This window comes from Centroberyx gerrardi, chromosome 11 (assembly GCF_048128805.1).
Source record: "Centroberyx gerrardi isolate f3 chromosome 11, fCenGer3.hap1.cur.20231027, whole genome shotgun sequence".
Lineage (NCBI taxonomy): Eukaryota > Metazoa > Chordata > Actinopteri > Beryciformes > Berycidae > Centroberyx > Centroberyx gerrardi.
In genome coordinates this window covers 16661936-16680497 of record NC_136007.1, presented here as the reverse complement: position 1 = coordinate 16680497, position 18562 = coordinate 16661936, and the positions used below count along the sequence as shown (strand labels likewise).

Here is an 18562-nt window from a genome sequence, read left to right as displayed (position 1 = left end):
GCCGAAATATGTGCAATTCTCTTTTGGTTAATGCTGACATACTACACATCTTTTGGGCAAATTTGGGCATCCTTTGGTTCATTTTGAATATTCCATGTTTGGAGTTGAAATGGCCAGTGAGAGACTGTTGATGTCTGTGTATGAACAATCTAATATTGAGTATTGATCAGTTAGTGTGCAGAGGAAAGCACAATGTCATGTCAAGTTTGTTTTCTGTTAGCTTCATACCTCCAAGTCTCACAAGAGGTCCGGTATTTTTGGCCAATTCTAAGTATGTAAGGGACTTGCTTGTTAGGATGGAGACATCCCTCCCAGCAGCACAACGCCTCACGCCTCACTGTTGAGAGACTCTACAAATTCCCAATGTATTTCAGCAGGACAGCCTGTCACACGTCTTACAAAATGGAGTGAGAGAAAGTGATGTACTTGTGTTGGGTGGAATACTGTGGTGGAAAATGTATTTGTGGATTTCAATCATAAAATTTTGGTGGTGTGAATATGTGTGAATTTGACTGCATTTGTAAGGCGATGTAGTTGATGCAAGCAGAAATCAAGAGTCCATTATTCTTAAAATCCGGTAGGGTCAGCTCACTGAGCAGTGAAGAGTCAGATAAGCAATTTCTGTGATATATAAAGCTATATAATTAATTTGCACGAGTCACATTGTTTTATCAGAATGCATATCTATGATCATGACAGTGGTAATATTCACAAAATCAATCACACTTAAGCAAGCACTTTCCCATTCTTATCAATGTTGAACTGAAGCACCTTCATGAACTTTTACCATTTGTTTTACCATCAATTTTTGTTGATATAATGATCTGGCAGTACAATGCACAAACAATCCAGCAACTAAAAGCCTCCTGTTCGTGTGGATTCATCTGATGTCTGAGATCTCTACATTCAGTGGATTATGGAGAAGGGAGAGGATCCTGTACACTGTGGTGCTTAAATGCTCTTCATTTTACCACATCAGATTAACTTCTATAAACCCTCCTCTGGTAATTTAGCCATGTAAAAGATGATGGGTCACGCTCATCCATGCTACAGCTACATTCACAAATGTTAAAACTAACTTTTGTGTTTGTTGGCACAGCAGAGATTACCCCCAAAGGAATTTACTGTAATTGAAGTTAGTGGGCCTCTATCCTCCTGACATACTATACAACATACTAATAGGTTAACCACAGTCTTATAATTTGTTCTAAAGTCTATTTCCCATTCTTCACAATGACAAATGACAATAGGAATTGTTAGAGCTATGATTTACCAATGTATTTTTAACCACAATGCACATTGTATGGGATTACAGTATGGTTTAATGATATCTCTGTGCACTTGAGGCTTAGTTTCTATATAATTTTAAATCTATGTTAAATGGTAAATGTTTCAAAGTGCTTATTCAAAGAAGATGCTAAGGCTGGCAGTATTTCAATATGAACACCATCTTAAACAGAACTCCTCTATCCCCCATATTAATCTACGGTTGCCCATGGTTTGAGACCGGCCACAGGCAATAGCGGCAAAGCACTGTATTGACACTTTGGAGTATCATAGTCTGCTCTAACTGAGGGCAGTCGGGCTGATGGATGTAATTACTTGTGCTTTTATATGAAACCTATTACTAGCAAATTTGCAACTATCCTATCATGTGTACTATTTCCTTGCATGATGGCTTGTGATGCAAAACAAATTTCAGAGATTTCTGGCAATAAAGTATGATCAAATCAAATTAATTGAATCACACTCAGGGTTTTATCACGCCCTGGAGTTAAGTCGACAAGATGTTGGATTTCTCTTTAAGGGAGCCTGCTGTGGTGACTTGGTATTTCGCTCACTACCCTGTGCTACAGTGGGCCTGGCTTGTCCCACACCACAGACCCAGGAAAATGAAAACATTTTTCTTAGGAAATGTAACCATATGGCTGTCCAGGGAAATGATACAGACCAAACTGTACAAAAATGATGCTGACAAGAAACTTGCATTCAACACTGTGTAAAAATGTTTTTTTCCATTCTTCCTCTAAACCAGCAGCCTCAAACCATGAACCCAGAGGAAAGCAATTTTCTAAATAAGGTCTAATTCCTCTCATTTACTTCTAATAGTTTGAGTGTAACAATTATGTAGGCTAACTAAATTTTATCACCAATCACAAATTAGTTAGGTGGGCTGCCTTAAGGTTACCATAATATCTTATAAATTGCACATTGGTCATAATTAGGCCTGGATCCATTTATAATCCACAAAGTCAGACACCCAGAAAGCTTTAGTATTACAGGCTATTATGAATAGTAGTCTAAAGTCCTAGCTATGTGGTTCTGCCAATATCAGTCAGTGTTAGTATAAAATAACAACACAGGTATATCATTTAATTTGGTATGGAAACAGCAAGGCTTGGAAGGCTCTGAAACATTCAGTAAGGACATCCAGTCTGATGCTGCTCAGAAGGAGCTCAGAGATGCACCTTTGAATTTAAAATAGGGGTGGGGATGGAACTGAGTGGGCTCTTGGGATTAGTGAGAGTGGTCTGTGTGTGTGTGTGTGTGTGTGTGTGTGTGTGTGTGTGTGTGTTTACACAGTTTTACCGTTGTTATTCAGCTGTTACACAGGTATCCTCACAGGGATAGGATGATGCGGAAAGTCCTTCAATTTGAGGACATTTTGTCAGCAGCCTCTAAAAAAAGGAGTCATGGCGTTAAGAGCTGGAAAGCGATATTAGCCAACAAATGTCATTATGTAGTTATATATGTTTAGAGCACAATGTCACACACAATCAAATATTTAAAAATTTAAGATAATGAACATGGGAAATAAAGTTGGTTTTATTGATTTTCATATAAAAACTACACTGAAAATCCTCATCACCATGTTAGCACACATCAGTGCTAGCTGTACAAACACAACCTGAGCCTATCCTCATGGATATTCACAAACCATGGAGTATACATATTCACTGTCACCTTTTATGACTTAATTTATGTAGAATTTAGCCTGCTGCACCCCTTCCCCCTGCTCACTCGCCTGTCCTCAATCAAGCCTTGTGTCAATATTAATCAGCGCATGGTGGCCTAGCATAGGAGCGCCTATCAACTCGCAGAGGGCCTGATACAAAGATCCTATCCATGACGGCACGGGCCTGAACAAGCCCCTCCCACTGACAGCTGGCTCATTGTGTGCTGTGCCACTGAAGCTGCCTTGTTTCCCGTTGCTTGGACAGTTCAATAACTAATCTCAATGCAGCCAGCAGCATTTTTTTTTTTCCAAGTGAAGCTTTGAAAACGAGGAGGGCAGACCCAGTGGAAACACATAATATGCTTGTCAGTGGTGTGTAGGGTAACTGGTAAGTTCTCTTACCAGTTCACAGGAGTGTTTCTAGACCGGTCAAAAACTGCACATGTCTAGTTTGCACAGCCCTAAGTAGAAAAGTGGAGCAGATTGTGTTATCTTCACTTTTTCCATGCAGGCAATCTAAACTATCTAACTTTCTCTGAGGACCCTTGTGTTCACAATATCTTTTATGGCTGAAAGAGACTTTGTAGGCTAGTAAAACGCCTTGTTTTGGGGTTATTAAGCTACTAAACTGTAGTCTTTTGTTCAGCTTACAGCATCTAATGAAGATCTGAGGTCTTTGGGAGGACACAGCAACATAAATAAACAAACATCATGTTTCTCTTTGTCTTATTTGTTTTGTTGTCTCATTGTCATTGTCCATGGTATTGTCCATTTTATTGTTTTGTACCCACACCTATTGCTCCCGGTGGGGGATCTGTCCGTTTGTTTATTCATCCATCTGTCACATGCGATAGCTTAGACACCCAATTCTGACAAAGCTCAGCAGGAATGATGCATCTCACCACAGCGTTCTGACATTATCAGAACTAAACTGATTAGCCCATGGAGGGGCTAATCAGTCAGGGACATCCATTGATTAACACCAACATGATATAGTATTTCTGTCTCTTCACAGCCCAGTGCAGAATGAAAGATCCTCCTTGGAAAACCTGCTTAATATGCCCCAAGTGTGATTCAAAACTTCTGGTCATTGTTCAGAATGGCTCAGTGGTTAGCACTGTTTCCTCAAAGGACCCAGGCAGGACCCCGCCCTGTCTGTGTGATGCTCTTCCCATGTTCGCATGGGCTTCCTCCAGGTGCTCCAGTTTCCTCCCACAATCCAAAGACATGCGAGTCAGGTGGATTGGAGACTCTAAATTGGCCACAGGTATGAATGTGAGTGTCTGTCTTCGCCCTGGCGACCTGACCAGGGTGTTTCTCTGCCTTTCACCCAATGCATGCTGGGATAGCCTCCAGCCCCCTATGACCCTGAAAAGGGTAGAGATGTACGAGAGAGAAATGCACGCTCAATGCTCTTTTAGCTACTAAGGACACCAGGTGATTTTATCAGTGCAGACACAGTGGACCTTTCTAAACAGAACAAAAAAATCTCACTGGCTTATAAATACCTTCTATTACTGTATGTGTTTTTTATGTTTTTATCTATGCTTTTTATGATGTAGCCTACTAGATAAATCAAGTTTAGCATTAGAAGTTAGAGTAGAGTAGCAGTAGTAATAGTAGTAGTATATGATTTTTCATGTGGTGGGGAAGTATTTCCATCCATTCGTTTTGACAAAACATAATGATTCACCTGACCACTGTGTTCTGGCATTTGCAAAATTACACACTGATTAGCCCATATGGGGTTGCATCATTTGGATGGACAACACGTTTAATGTTGACTTGCTTTATTTTATTTATTTTTAGAGCACATTTACATCACAAACCAGTTAAAAGATTTGCATATTGCGAGGGAAAGTGCAAGGGGAGGGCAATTGAATTTCTATCCAGCTGCCGAAGACGCATTTCTGATAATAAATGTGGACAAATCGCATCTGGATACAATCTGGACACAAGTCGCATGAAATGCCAGGTGTAAATGGGGTCTAAGTGTATAAAATACACTTATAAAAAGACACGTAAAAGAGCATTTTAACCTTTCCAGTCATCCCTCGGTCCACTGTTACTGATAAATAGAATGACATCACACACAAAATATGACAACAAACAGTGAACTGCCCTCATGTTGCTGTGCACAGGGCACGCGAGCGAGTGGCCCCTCCCTCTGTCACATGAAGGCTAATGAACAGCAGGCTCGTGCTCTTGATGGAGGAGCCTTTTGGGCCACAAGAAGCATGTGTACTCACCACTTTCTGCTTGGACACACACAAACAATAGGACGCGTCTGGAGTATTTGGGGCCCAAACCCTGAAGAAGGGCAGATGGTGCCCGGGATCTAGGATCGCACCCCCATTAACATGAGAAAAGAGAGGGACAGAGGCGGGGGAACAGGTACCCTCTCTCCTATTTTCCCCTTCTATAGAGATTAGAGAGGGGGGCGACTCATTTACCCAACAGAATCTGTGGCAGTGAATTGGAGCCCAATTAGAAACATGCTGTCAACCTGTCAGCAGAGAATATTAAGTATGAGGATCCCATTTGAAGAAAGCCAATACCCAGTTGCATAAAAATCTTTAAGTTTTAGCGCTAACATTTTCCATAATGGCTTCCCTATGCTTGACTGAGTTCCAGAAAACCAATTTTTTCCATCCCTATCTTGAAGCTAAGCATGCCAGTTAATCAGTTAGTCAGAAGATTGCATTTTGCTGAGGTAATGTTAGCTTTCAGTGGCAATTGACTTGGGATTGCCTTTTTTGTTCAACATAATGGCTGAAAACAAAATATTTGATGCTCTTAGAAGTAAAATAAAAGGCATTTGTGTGGCTAAAATTCAGTACAGTATTTTACTCATTTTCCTTATGTCAGCAGGTTTGCTGATTGCTGATTTTGGCGGGCCTTTTGAGTGACTGCAGTATGATGACTCTTTTTCATTAACTATACCCAGAAGTTTAAAATGTGAACACGTGATTATATATTTATCCAAAGGTAACTAGAGCAGATCTAATAATAATATTACTGACCCGTTACTATTGTTCAACACACTAATAATGATCGCCTCGGTATCACATCAGTACTGAAGTATTACTTCTTAGTCATGATTAGACAGTTGATGGTTGTTGATTTCTTTAATAAAAATATTCTCTGGATCGTGTGTGTGAGAGAGAGTATGTGTGTGAGTGTGAGAGTGTGTGTGTGTGTGTGTGTGTGTGTGTGTGTGTGTGAGAGAGAGAGAGAGAGAGAGAGAGAGAGAGAGACAGAGACAGAGACAGAGACAGAGACAGAGAGAGTTAAAATCATACTGCCCAGGAGGATTTCTGTTGATGTTTATAGTTGTTTAGCTCAGGTTTTGTCTCCCTCTAGCGGCTGTTTGGAGGACAGCCAACATCTACTGGAAGTCAATTCAGATCTCCTCTCTGCCCTGTCCAATGTTAGGACATTATCTCTTACATAATGACTCTATGACTGGAGAAAAGCATGTTTCAAATAGGCTTCAAATGACAAATAGTATGTCAACGATGAGTGATGTATCAAAAATAACTCCAATTCTCAATTTTAATTCAAGAATCTGATGTATAGTTCCATTTGTGAGCATTTCTACAAGTGCACTAGCATGGCATGCATGGTACTAATGTATTCTTTTGAATCTAAGCTTTCATTTTGTACCTCAATTGTTGCTCAAGCTGTAACAGCATGCTGTAGAGGGCAGTAAATCTGCAGACCTGCTGGGAATGAAATGGATAGGGACACTTGGGCAGCATCAGCACAAAGAGCAGGGGAAATTGCCCCCCATGCTCTCTTCCTTTGCTCCCAACTCTACTGTGAATAGAAAGTGCTGTGGAACAGTGCTGTGCATATTATTTTCATGGAAAATTAGAGAAGAGCCATCTAATTTTATATTTTGACTTGGGGTGGGTCACATTCATTTACCAGAGGAGGTACCTCCAATGAATGAAATTGTGATAGAAATTTAAATTTTGACATGTCAGGCTTTATTTTAACAACCATCAGCACAACATATGATAGGCATGATAGTCAAGCAACCAACAACAATGACAACAACCTGCCTCAACCACTAAACACACAACAGTCAGTCCATTTTGAAGATCTGAAAAGCCACCTGAAATGTGTTAAATGGCAAATGAGATAGTGCCATCTACTGGCCACTTGAGGTAACTGAAGTGAATGAACATTGTCCCCAAAATATGTCCTCTTTATAGGGACAAACCAAAATATAGAAGCTCTTCACCCAGCTTAAAAATAGAAGATGGCTATATGGACCCATACACATTCCCCGTGTAGAAAGTCACAGAAAAAAAGTCACCTGTCTAGGAAAAAAGGGCTCATTTAAATCCGTCTTCTGTTTTACAAGTTCTTGACTGACCTGCTCAAATAAATTTACAACATAAGGTCAAACTTGTGGGTGTCATTTAGTCTCCCCATAGCATGTATGTGTGTGTGTCTGTCCGTAATGGAAGCAAATCATTGTGTCACGTGGCAGCTATCTGACATCTGAACAGTTACAGGTCAGAAGTGCAATAAACCTACAAAACTAAATACTGATGACTCACATCATAGAAACAACTGGGAAACATCCCTGTGACATGCTGCTTACCAATAGTGTATAGGGTTTCAATCCAGGGCCTGATTGAAAATTCCATGACTTCTCTCTGGCTTTTTATGGCTGTCAGCAGCAATTTAAAAAAATGTGTTCCTTCCTGGCGTGATTGCTGTTTTTCAGTTTTAGAGGGATAATTAGTCCAGTTTCCACTATAGCGGCAAATGGGACAAATTGTTTTACTTACTCATTAGATGAAAATAGTCTCCAAAACAAAAATTTTGGGATTTGTCCAATACTGGAATTGCAAATTTTGTAGTTTGCTGGCTGAGTTGATTTTTGCACAACCACAATAACACCCCAAACACACTGCTACACAATTCAACAGTGGTTTTATGAAAACCATGATGAAGTCAAATGCCTTCCATAGCCTCCCCAATCAGAAGATCTAAACATCTTTTATGGGAAGTTCTGGAGCGCAAGATGCAAAGTAGATTACCTTCTCTTTTATCCCATAAAGAACTGCAGGAGGCTTTCTTTCTTTCCCACTAAGCACTTTCTAACTGTTTAAAAAACTGCTATATAAATAAAGTTATTATTATTATTACTACACACAGTTCACAACTTGTATAATAGCATTTCAAGTATTGAAGGTGTACTGAAGGCAAAGGGTGGCCTTAATCCTTATTAGGTATGTTACATTCATATATTGAGTGTTCCCCTCATTTTGTCCATCTCTGTAGACAAAATGTAGCACTTTTTGGGAAACTCTGGAGGGCCAGATGTGGTCTGCGCACATCACTGTGAGCAATGCTTGCCCTAGAAGAGCTATTATTTATTTTTGCCTACAAGAAAGAGCATAGTTGGCATGAATTATGATTCTTGATTACATTTGTACTTCTGTTTATAGTTCGGAAGTGCAAAGGAGTGCCTGCCCAACTCCATGGTGTCAGAGCTCATAAATAAAACCCACCAATTACCCCATGTGATTGATGCATATTTAATCAGTTTTAGTCTGACAAATTATTTCACACAAGACTTTTGAGGAATTTTGAGCCTTCAAAATATTAGTTTGAAAGTGCATGACTGTGGCCACTGGACAGGGTCATTATATTCAAATTGATCAAAAACATGTTTATAGGCCTATGAGCTGCAACAAGACCCAGAAATAAACAGAAAAAACGAGCACAGCCCACAGTGAGCTGTAGGCCCACACTAGATGTTTATGAGAATACCAGAATCGGAATCCAAACGGTAACCAGAATCAGGATCAAGGACCTCATTATAATATAATGGACACCCAGAAGACCTAGCTCGGGTAACCGCCTAGCGGGGACAAGTCGGAGATCTGCCTCCTCGACATCTTGGACTACAGCACGGAGCCGGATGCGCCGCCATGCCGACTCTCGCGAACGGAATAATTTATTCACCAACCTGCCTGAGACTAGGTTACTAACTACTAGTTGACTGAAGAAGTCGACAAGACAGTTTGGAGACCAGGGGGGGCTTTAACGCGGAGCCACTTCCCCGAAACATACACGCTGTGTTTACTTTAGTGTCTTTGGTGCTCGCCACCCTTGTATTGATGTACGGAGACTTGTGTGTTAGCTACGCTAACGTTAGCTCGAGTCGAGAGTGTCGGGTAGTGACAGTCCGGCCGGAGGCGGGGGAAACTGTGAGGTGAGACTGTTATTTTGATGGTGAGTATACTGTTGACTGTACGCGAATAGGTGGCTAGCTGGTATATCGTATCACTTCCATAATGTGACTCACGATTTGGGGGCTCAGGCAGCTGCATATCGAGATGGTTTCCTGAGTGTTTGTCTACCGCCTTTTGGCCGGAGTGAAGCTGAACGTTCAGTCAACGTTTCAGTCCTCCTTTGGCCCGCAATAGAGTAGCTAACGTTAAGTAGCTAGCTTGCTAACTAGTTAACTGTCTACCACAAGGGTTCCCAAACTTTTTCAGGTCAGTGACCCCCAAGTAGATACGTTTGAGACCGCAGACCCCCATCTGATAATGGTTTAGTCCCAGGGACCCCCCACCTGAGAGGGAGATTTTTGATAAGAGATAACAGTTGAAAGTTAAACGGATCTTATACATTCCCTACTCGTGGTATATTATAGTGCATGACATAATAGTGAAATTAAACAAACCCTCATTTTGCTGGGGGGCCCCTGGAGGTCCCTGAACCCCAGTTTGAGAACCACTGAAGCATAGTTGTTGTGTTTGCCAACTCGGATACACTAAGACTGGTATGGGCTAGTTTGCTTGTGTGTGTGTGTGTTTGTGTGTGTGTGTGATAGAGACAATAGAGCAGGACCTCAATTTAAATTTTAATTAACTTTTTTCAGCATGTTTAAAATTATTTATACTGTTCAGTAAATGTCTAGTTAAACTTTTTGGTTTAACAAGTGTTTTCTGTGACTTTCAGATCGAGAGAGGCTTCCATGTCTGCATCAGCACTGGAAAGTAATAGAGATGTCTGTTGATGAGGAGACTGTAAAAACCACCGGTAGTTCACAGGCCAGCTCGGCTCCATCTCTGCAACTCTCAGAATGTACTGGAAGTTACAACAATATTTCCATAATGGCAGAGGTTACCGCCGCCACCGCTGACAGCTCTGATGTTACAGCTACCTGCCCTGTGCCAACCACTGTGGCCTCACCAAATCACACCAGCTCGACTGACACTCTTACCCACTCAGAAAACGCCGGACAGAGAGCCAGAGAGAATGAGAATAACATAAACCGCAGAAACAGCTTCCATCATTCCAAACAGCAGCAACAACAGAAACTAACAAAGCGTCGCAACACATCAAGTTCCGGATTCAAGCATCCAACATCTGGCAAGAGAAGACGAAGGGCCAACTCCGAGAGTGACTCTGTCCTGCCCACCAACTTCCTCCTGGGCGGGAACATTTTTGACCCGCTGAATCTCAACAGCCTGCTGGATGAGGAAGTCAACAGGGCGCTGAATGCGGAGACCCCCAAATCCTCCCCACTGCCAGCCAAGAGTCGAGATCCTGTGGAGATCCTCATCCCCAGGGACATCACTGATCCGCTCAACCTCAACAGTGGGATAGCAGACAGCAGCTTCTTGGTGTCACCCTACAAGAGTGGTGGCAGGAAGAGACACCGCAACAGACACCATGGAGGAGGTGGGGGTGGAGGAGGTGGGGGTGGGAGTGGGATTTCAGCCACACAGCTCGATCTCTCAGAATCAGGAAAAAGTGAGGTGAAAACTAGCACCTCCACACTGCTGTCAGGTATGTCAGCCTCGTGCTCAGCACTAGACGTCCCCAAAGGGTCCAGCACCTTCTCCAGTGTCTCAGGGGATTCCCATGAGTGTCAGGAGGCCGACTCAACCAGCTGCAAGGAAGAGATGATGCTGTCTGTATCTGCTCCCCACACCCAGAGAAGTATGGAAGACTCCACTTCCTCCATATCGGGGGGACCAAACCAGCACTCAGGCAGACGCAAACGCAGGCGCAACTCAGGCAAGATGGAGCCCCCTGCGACTCATTCTACCCCCATCGGAAAGCCAGGAGCTGGAGACAGGACTTGTGGGGCAGCAGGAGCATCGAGAAACTCTCAGTCCTTCCACACACCAAGGAGTGGTCCCAGAGCCGGGCCAGGAGGTCGCCAGCAGCAGCCCGTCAACCAGCAGAAGAAGGAGGAGAGGAAGAAGTTCCAGTATGGGAACTACGACAAGTATTATGGCTACCGTAACCCAGGCACCAGCGAAGACCCGCGGGTACGTGTGCTTCGTCCAGAATGGTTTCAGGGTAAAGACGTACTGGATTTGGGATGCAACTCGGGCCACCTAACTCTATATATTGCCAAAATGCTAAGACCCGCCCGCATATTGGGCCTGGATATTGACAGTGGTCTGGTACATGCTGCCCGAAAGAACATCAGACATTACCTGTCCGAGCTGCAGACCCAGGAGGCCAGACGAAAGAGCACTAAACCGGAGAGGAATGGAAATGAGAGTTGCACAGGCACAGAAAAGAAGCACAATGAAGCAGAGAGCATGGATGAAAATGGGAAACCAGTGAAAGGAGAAAGCGGCCCTGCGGAGGCTGTAAATGACAATGTCTCCTGTCACACAGATGAGGCAGGGGCCCAGGGGCAGGACAGCACAACAGAGGAAATGGAGCAGGAAGACGGTGATTTGCCCCCTGCTGATCAGCCTGTGAGCTGCTCTTTTCCTGTGTCCCTGCAGATCTCCAGGGGGCCCATAGCTGCACCTCCACTCACAGAAACGTCTACCGTACGGGCTGGGGAGTTTCCCTCGAATGTGTCCTTCATCAAGGTAAGAGGGGTGTTTTGTGTGTGTGTGAACATGTGGTGGTAGTGTGTATGAGGTTGCCATATGGAGCACCTTGAGCACCTGGATAAAGCTCTATACAAATTCAATATTCCCTCATTATGCATGTATCACATAGATTCAACATGACTAGGTTAACAAGGTTAACAGATAAAGAAACCAGTCTTTATCTGTTGCAGCTTAGTACTTTCTTCTCTTTAGACTTACTAGAGTTTGACTATATTTTCAAAAGCACCCAGCAAGACCAGAAAAGCTGCATTGGGAACACTGCGCTGGAGTACTGACTGACAAGCTTTTTTAATATGGTCCCATTTCAATTATGTCAATTTCCTTGTCATTGAAATTGACATAATTTGCATGGCTATTTCCTCTGTTTGGAACCTCCACACTCAAAATCTTTTTGCCTCTAAAGTAGGGAAGGGCAGTGTAACATAAATTTCACAGCACAGTCAATCCTCCTGGGTTATCAAGTGCAGCATGCACCATGCAGCTTATCTGGACGATAGTGATATGTTATCACAATATACCAAAACAGTGAATTACAGCAATGAATCCCATGCAACGTTGAGATTACAGCTGAGTGTAGATTAATTTATCAGTGTCATACAAATTTAGCTTTGAAATGAATATGTTTGGGCATAAGTTAGTTGTTTAAAATTCTGATCGGTCAACAAGATCTGATGGACCGAACAAACAAACCATGTCCTCTGGTCAAAGATTGTATGATTTCATGCAATCACATTTTAAGTGAGAATTATTTCTCAACAGGCCCTGGCAGCTCTCTCCCCTCCCACAGGTTGATAAAATAAATAACATGTTGGCCAGCATTCTTTCTAGTTACCAGCCTCTGATGAGGAAACATCCTGATGATTTACATCGTCTGAGTCACTTCATTGTGCTGAATTTATTTTCACTGGCTCAAACAGTGAAAGGTTGGAGCGAACTGCCACTAATTGCCCCACCATTGCATTCCTGAGTCTGTCGTACCTTGGTGTGGGCGTTCCCAAAGAGAGACCAGTTGCACTCAGATGCTGCCGATGATGGTGGGATCTGAAGCATAGCAGCAGTAATGGGGAACAAGGCTTCAGAGCCACATCGTTCCTTCCATCAGGTTGATATGATGCGGTTGGAAGCATCCCATGTGGCATCGGCCTTCCACATGCTATCCTTGGTTGTGAATTTGGCAAATATTCCTACAACCTTCCCCTCATTAATGTGAAGGTGGCATGTCATGGCTGTTATTATGCTATAGGCTGATGTTCTCTCTTCACTAGACAGGCGATGTGCCTTCCAGGCTTTGTGTAGGCAGCAGCATGAATTGCTTGGATGTAAATGTCATGCTGTTTGTGAATGAAATCGATAACTGCCTTCTCTGCTTTGAGCATTAGAGATGATGGCAGTGCAACACTGAGCTTATCCTGTACATCTGTGAAAAGACTCAAGAAATCGGACAAGAGGGCCTCGTCCTCCTCAACCTGTTCAGTACAAGATGCAATTGGAGAGAGAAATGTCAGGCTGCCTAGTATTTATTTGATACACCTGCTCTGGTATTAAGTGAGAGTTTGGACAGTTGTAGAGAAGCACATTTGATTTAATATGCAGGGTGTCAGGGTGAAAAATCCCTTAAATTCCCAAAATAGAAAGTTACCAAGAGTAAGTTTCTGAGAAATAACAGGAATATTACCTCCCTTTACAACCCTAATTTGAAGTGAGGTTAACCAATAACCAAGCTAGCGCTCTCCCTGAGGCACTCCCTTCTTGCAGCTATTCTGATCACCAAACCTTCACTCGCTGCTGACATTAAGTTCTCATCCATCATTTCTCCTGTGTGTCAGTCTCTGCTCTAATGCTTCTTTATCTAAAACATCTATCTGTCCAATTTTCAATAGAAGTAACCTAGAAACATAGGCTAAACAAAATCTACCTTTTCTCCTTGGTCCTTACTGCTTTACCATGCATTTTATACATGATCAGGATTATATGTTATTTCTGTGTATTGTCTGTGAACTGTAACCCTGGTCCTTGTTTTCAATGTTGGTGATGTAGGAATTTAAGCTTATTCTACTGTTGCATTCACTCTGGATAAAAGCATCAGCATGAATCTTATTTTACCATTCATAACAAGTCAAATGATTTCACAGAGCACTGCACCCATAATTCTGGGTACCTGAATAGCTCCTGTCTTTTCGTTGTTGCATGGCCTTGCCTTTCTCTTCTTGGAAAAATGGTTTGTCAAACTGCAGTTTAATCAAGAGGTTTTTTTGATTTGGTAGTTCAAGAAACCATCCTGTAAGTAGAAGGTCACTTGTTCAATCCTCATAACAACCAGTGTGTTCATCCCTGTCAAAGGGTTGTTGAGCAAGACACCTGATTCAGGAGCAACATGGTCTGACTCTTGCGGTGAAATACGTACATAAATGTGTAATATGACATATGAAGAAACAAATTTACACAACTGCGCAGTTTGATGTGATGAAAAGTCCTTAAAAAGTGCATCGAAATTCTTGAGAAAATACATTTCTGTTCGGGTCAAGGAAGGTAATGCTGCTTGTGTGAATAATCTCTTGAGATGCTCTTTTCACTCAGAACAGTCAATTAATTAAAAAACTGATATGCTTGATATAATAAAATTTGATTAATAATGATGCAAGCACGATAGCTTTACGAGGCTATCCGTATTCTTCTGTTTTTTTTAGCTGAACCCTCCTGCCACACACCCACAGTTAATCAAAAGTATGGTTTCTGAATAAGACCCTAAACTTGCCTTATCTGCAAGTATAAATGATGGATTTGTGGATCTGGAGTCCCAGAAGTTGCAAAGCCAAATTTAAGACATTTTCATGAACGCCATTTAAATGCTCGGAGTCAATCCTGAATAAAGCCTACCTTGGTTAATCTCAGCTGTGGCCACGCCCCTAAGTCTCTATACTGTTACAGCTAGAGCACTGAGGTGTTTGCCCTGTGGTAGCCAGGCCACTCACTGCTCCTCTTCTCTTCTTTAGGCCAATTATGTCCTGGAGAGCGATAGTCTGCTATTGACTCAGCGGCCAGAGTACGACGTCATCCTGTGCCTGAGCGTCACCAAATGGGTTCACCTGAACTGGGGGGATAATGGCCTCAAGCGGCTCTTCCAGAGAGTCTACAGACATCTCCGTCCTGGAGGCCTGTTCATCCTCGAGCCGCAGCCATGGGAGTCCTACGCCAGGAGGAAGAAACTGACTGTAAGAGACTGGAATGGCACAGCTGTTGGGATCCCTGGGATAATAAGTGTACTTGGTGTTTAGCTGTTCAGAGCCTGAGATAAAATAAATGTCTGTTTTCTCTCTCTCGTCACAGGACAATATTTGCAGGAATTATAACAGCATCCGCCTCAGACCTGACCACTTTTCAACATACCTTACAAGTGAAGTGGGCTTCTCGAGTTATGAGTTCATTGGGACCCCCAACTGTTCATTACGAGGTACTTCACTGCTTGATCAGGGGAAAAAAATGCTTTACACGTTCTTCACCATTACAGCTTTCATTCATCTTCTTGTTCTATCTTGACAGGTTTTCAGAGGCCAGTCTACTTATTTCACAAATGACCACTCCTGCCTTGAAGATCGTTGAATGTGAGTGGCCTCAACCACGACCACACACAGAAGCAAGCCAGCTGCCCCGGACTGCAAGGAATCATCTGAAGCCTAAACACTTAACTCAAGCTTTTCAGATGCTGAAGATGAAATTTTTAAAGGAGAATGGGACCAAAAATGGGATTAATTTCATAAAGATGAGAAGAGGCACCTGTCAAAATCCACTGCAACTAATTAAAAAAAAACGAGGATGGAATGAACTCGGTTATAACTCCACAATGTACCACCCAGAGTCAAATATAGGAAGAGTTTGGCCAAATTGCAGTAGAGGTGCTGAACCAGTCATTTCCCTGGACTATCCTAGTGCTAATGACCCCCCAATTTGATGCACGGCCATAATGTGTTTGAATATCATTGGCCATATATCTTTACTTTTATAACTATATTACGTGCCACCACATCATCATACATTATATTTTTTTATTTTGTCATTATTTTGCAAAATAGGCCTAATAGCTGAATCTAGAATTACTTAAAGAGATGACAAAATTTAGAAATCCACTTTTTCACGAGGGCAGTATGAAATGCTCCGAAATTGCACAAACTTAAAGACCCTATGAAGAGAAAAAAATGAGAGAAAAAAGATGTGGATGAGAAATGTGCGCTCCAAACAGCCCATTCTTCTTGTAAACACACCGTGAAATGCTGAATGCTCGCCCAGCACTCGCTGAGGTGCTGGGGGCATGTTTCCAAGGTAATGTCTATTTTTTCTTTATCAGAGTCACATTACTCACAACGTGGAAATTATAATGTAGTTTAAGACAAGCGTCCCTGATAAATAGGCAGCAGTTATATAAGGATAGTGGTGGGCCAATAGTCGTAACTGATTGTCAGCTCCTCAAACACTGTAACGATAATTGAAGAAGCAGTGATGAAATATTATAGTCAAGCAGTCAACTGCCAGAGCTTTTTTTTTTTTAATAGGCCTACCACCTTGGGGAAAAATACCTAGTGTAGCACCTCAAACTTAATGTCGATCGAAATGTTACACCCCCAAGTCCCGGTTGAAACATCAATTTTTTTTTGTTTTCAAGAAATAAGCATTTAGAAGAATGTTTGTGGAGAAAAAATACGTTGGGCTGTTTTGAGCGCAAACTTTCTACTAAATTTTTGGACAGTTTAATTTGTGTATTATTTTAGAGTTTGAAATTAATTCAGAAAGTAGCAAATCACTTCATGGGTTCTTTAAGCCCCCATCTTGATGATAGGGTGCGTACTTGAGCCGAAGTGATCGCTCAACTTAAGAAAATTCAGCACAGTGTGACCAAGAGGACTATTTTGCAACGTACATCTGTAGCGTACAGTAAACTCTTTTTTATGACAGTGAAGCCATAGCTCTACCTTATATGTTGTTTATAATTGCCTCCCAGAGGTGCTGATTGAGGAAATAATTATTGTGTAAAATTAAAGTAGCGAATGCCTATTATTAGCAAGTTGGTGCAGCACCTTCTGTGCTGTATAAATCTGACATGTTCATTGTTTCATGTGGTCTAAAATTGCATCGATTAGCTTTTCATATCATCAGTACTGGGCAGGCACAAACTCAAACTGCATCAGACTCACTTCAAGTGCTCCAGTTCTTTTCTATCTGCTGAATTGGAATAAACTTCTTTACAGCTGAAGAAAAGAACAAATTTATGGAAATGGGTTATTCCGAAAACAATTGAAATATACCTGTTGTACTTTTTACCAAATTTGAATATTGATATGCCCTTTGTAATGAAGCTCTGCCAAAAGATTTATTAATCTTTCACACTTGTATTTGAAAACATGCCAACATCAAGTATGTCTGTGACCCAACAAGGAAAACAGTTACAGTTACAGGTAGTGAGTTTTTGTGATTGTATCCTTGCATTCACCACACATTTCCTTCTGAGTTTGGACAGAAAAACTTCAAAACCTTTTTTGGTGACCGGTTCAACTGCGTTTGTCATACTTGGGTGGGAGAGGATTTAAGAGATGAGGGGGTGGCGTGTTTCTATTTCAGTAAGTGATTGATGTAAGAAAGTTTTCAAGTTTTGTTTTACTATTGTCAATATTAAGTTCATAACTGCTTTTTGGATTCTTGTCTTGTTTTCAGACATGTTTGCTGCCAATTTGTGAGAGTCAGTCACAGGTCAGACTTTTTGTCCTAAAATGGATTGCCAATCCAGCTCTCTGTAACAACAAATGAATATATACATTGCAAATTTCTGATGTGTTTGCTTTGTTTTCTCCTGGCAGGCAGATAGATGTTAGGTTAGCTCTTTTCTTCTTTTTTTTTTTTTTTTTACAAACAGTTTGCCAGGAGGATTGGTGTCAGTGCACTCTCAATTCACTTCATCTAACATGGAACAGACAGTTTAAAATTTGCAAATTTTCTTCAAAATAGAAACATCTGAATTTGAATCTCATTTTCCACTAAACTATATATAATGAACAAGGAACACTCATTAACCAGTAAAATGCAGTTTCAGGTTACATTTTGAATTGAAAGTGAATTGGCTCCAGCCTCGTTTGGTTCACTAGGCAGAAGGAACCAAATCATTCTCCTAAGCTAAGACAATCTGATTCTCAGGCTCAGATCAACCCACTGCTGTAATTTCAAGGGCATTTTTCTTTTTGCATTATCAAGTCAACGTTTTGTTCTTCTTCCAGGTCACATAATAAGCATTTTATTTGGGGAAACAAATTTGTTTTAAGCTATTGTGTGCTGTAGTGCTTTGCCACCTCCGTTTAAGATTGCAGCTTACTGTCCCAGCAGTGGTATCACACAGATTTGAACCCAATGGGCCTGACTCGTGTGTTCAGGCAGGCTGTGTCCAAGATAAAGCAGGTCTTCGCTGGAGATGTGATATTACATGTTGTCATATAATTCACCTCTTCATGTTGAATTTGCACTGATATGACTTGAGGGAATTAATAGTTTAGTAATTTTTTGCAGTTAAAGTCAATGTTTTACATGTACCTTAACCTGCTAGAACCAGTTTTCTGGAAAAACTGTTGGAATAAAATACCCTTTCTGTCAGGGAAGCTTTTAATTTTCATGCCTCTGAACAACAAGATATATCTGAATGTTTCCGTGTTTAACATTTTAATTGATTAAA

General features: G+C 41.6%; 1 protein-coding gene across 2 annotated transcripts; it reads left to right on the top strand.

Moving 5' to 3' along the window:
- The first annotated feature begins 8923 nt into the window (after nucleotides 1-8923).
- Nucleotides 8924-18562, top strand: mepcea (methylphosphate capping enzyme a). 2 transcript variants are annotated; one of them, XM_078286854.1, is made up of 5 exons: nucleotides 8924-9194; nucleotides 9947-11829; nucleotides 14847-15065; nucleotides 15181-15304; nucleotides 15394-18562. In XM_078286854.1, exons 2-5 carry the CDS (start codon nucleotides 9994-9996, stop codon nucleotides 15426-15428), a joined length of 2214 nt encoding a protein of 737 aa, XP_078142980.1. In that variant the 5' UTR covers nucleotides 8924-9194; nucleotides 9947-9993; the 3' UTR covers nucleotides 15429-18562. The 2 variants fall into 2 exon arrangements, with proteins under 2 accessions (XP_078142980.1, XP_071754272.2); XM_071898171.2 differs by having other exon boundaries at nucleotides 8924-9214.

Excerpts from the sequence above, each read along its gene's own strand:
- mepcea (XM_078286854.1), top strand. The coding sequence starts at position 9,994 with ATGTCTGTTGATGAGGAGACTGTAAAAACCACCGGTAGTTCACAGGCC. Across the intron at positions 11,830-14,846 it reads CGAATGTGTCCTTCATCAAG|GCCAATTATGTCCTGGAGAG; the intron begins GTAAGAGGGGTG and ends TCTCTTCTTTAG. Across the intron at positions 15,305-15,393 it reads CCCCAACTGTTCATTACGAG|GTTTTCAGAGGCCAGTCTAC; the intron begins GTACTTCACTGC and ends CTATCTTGACAG.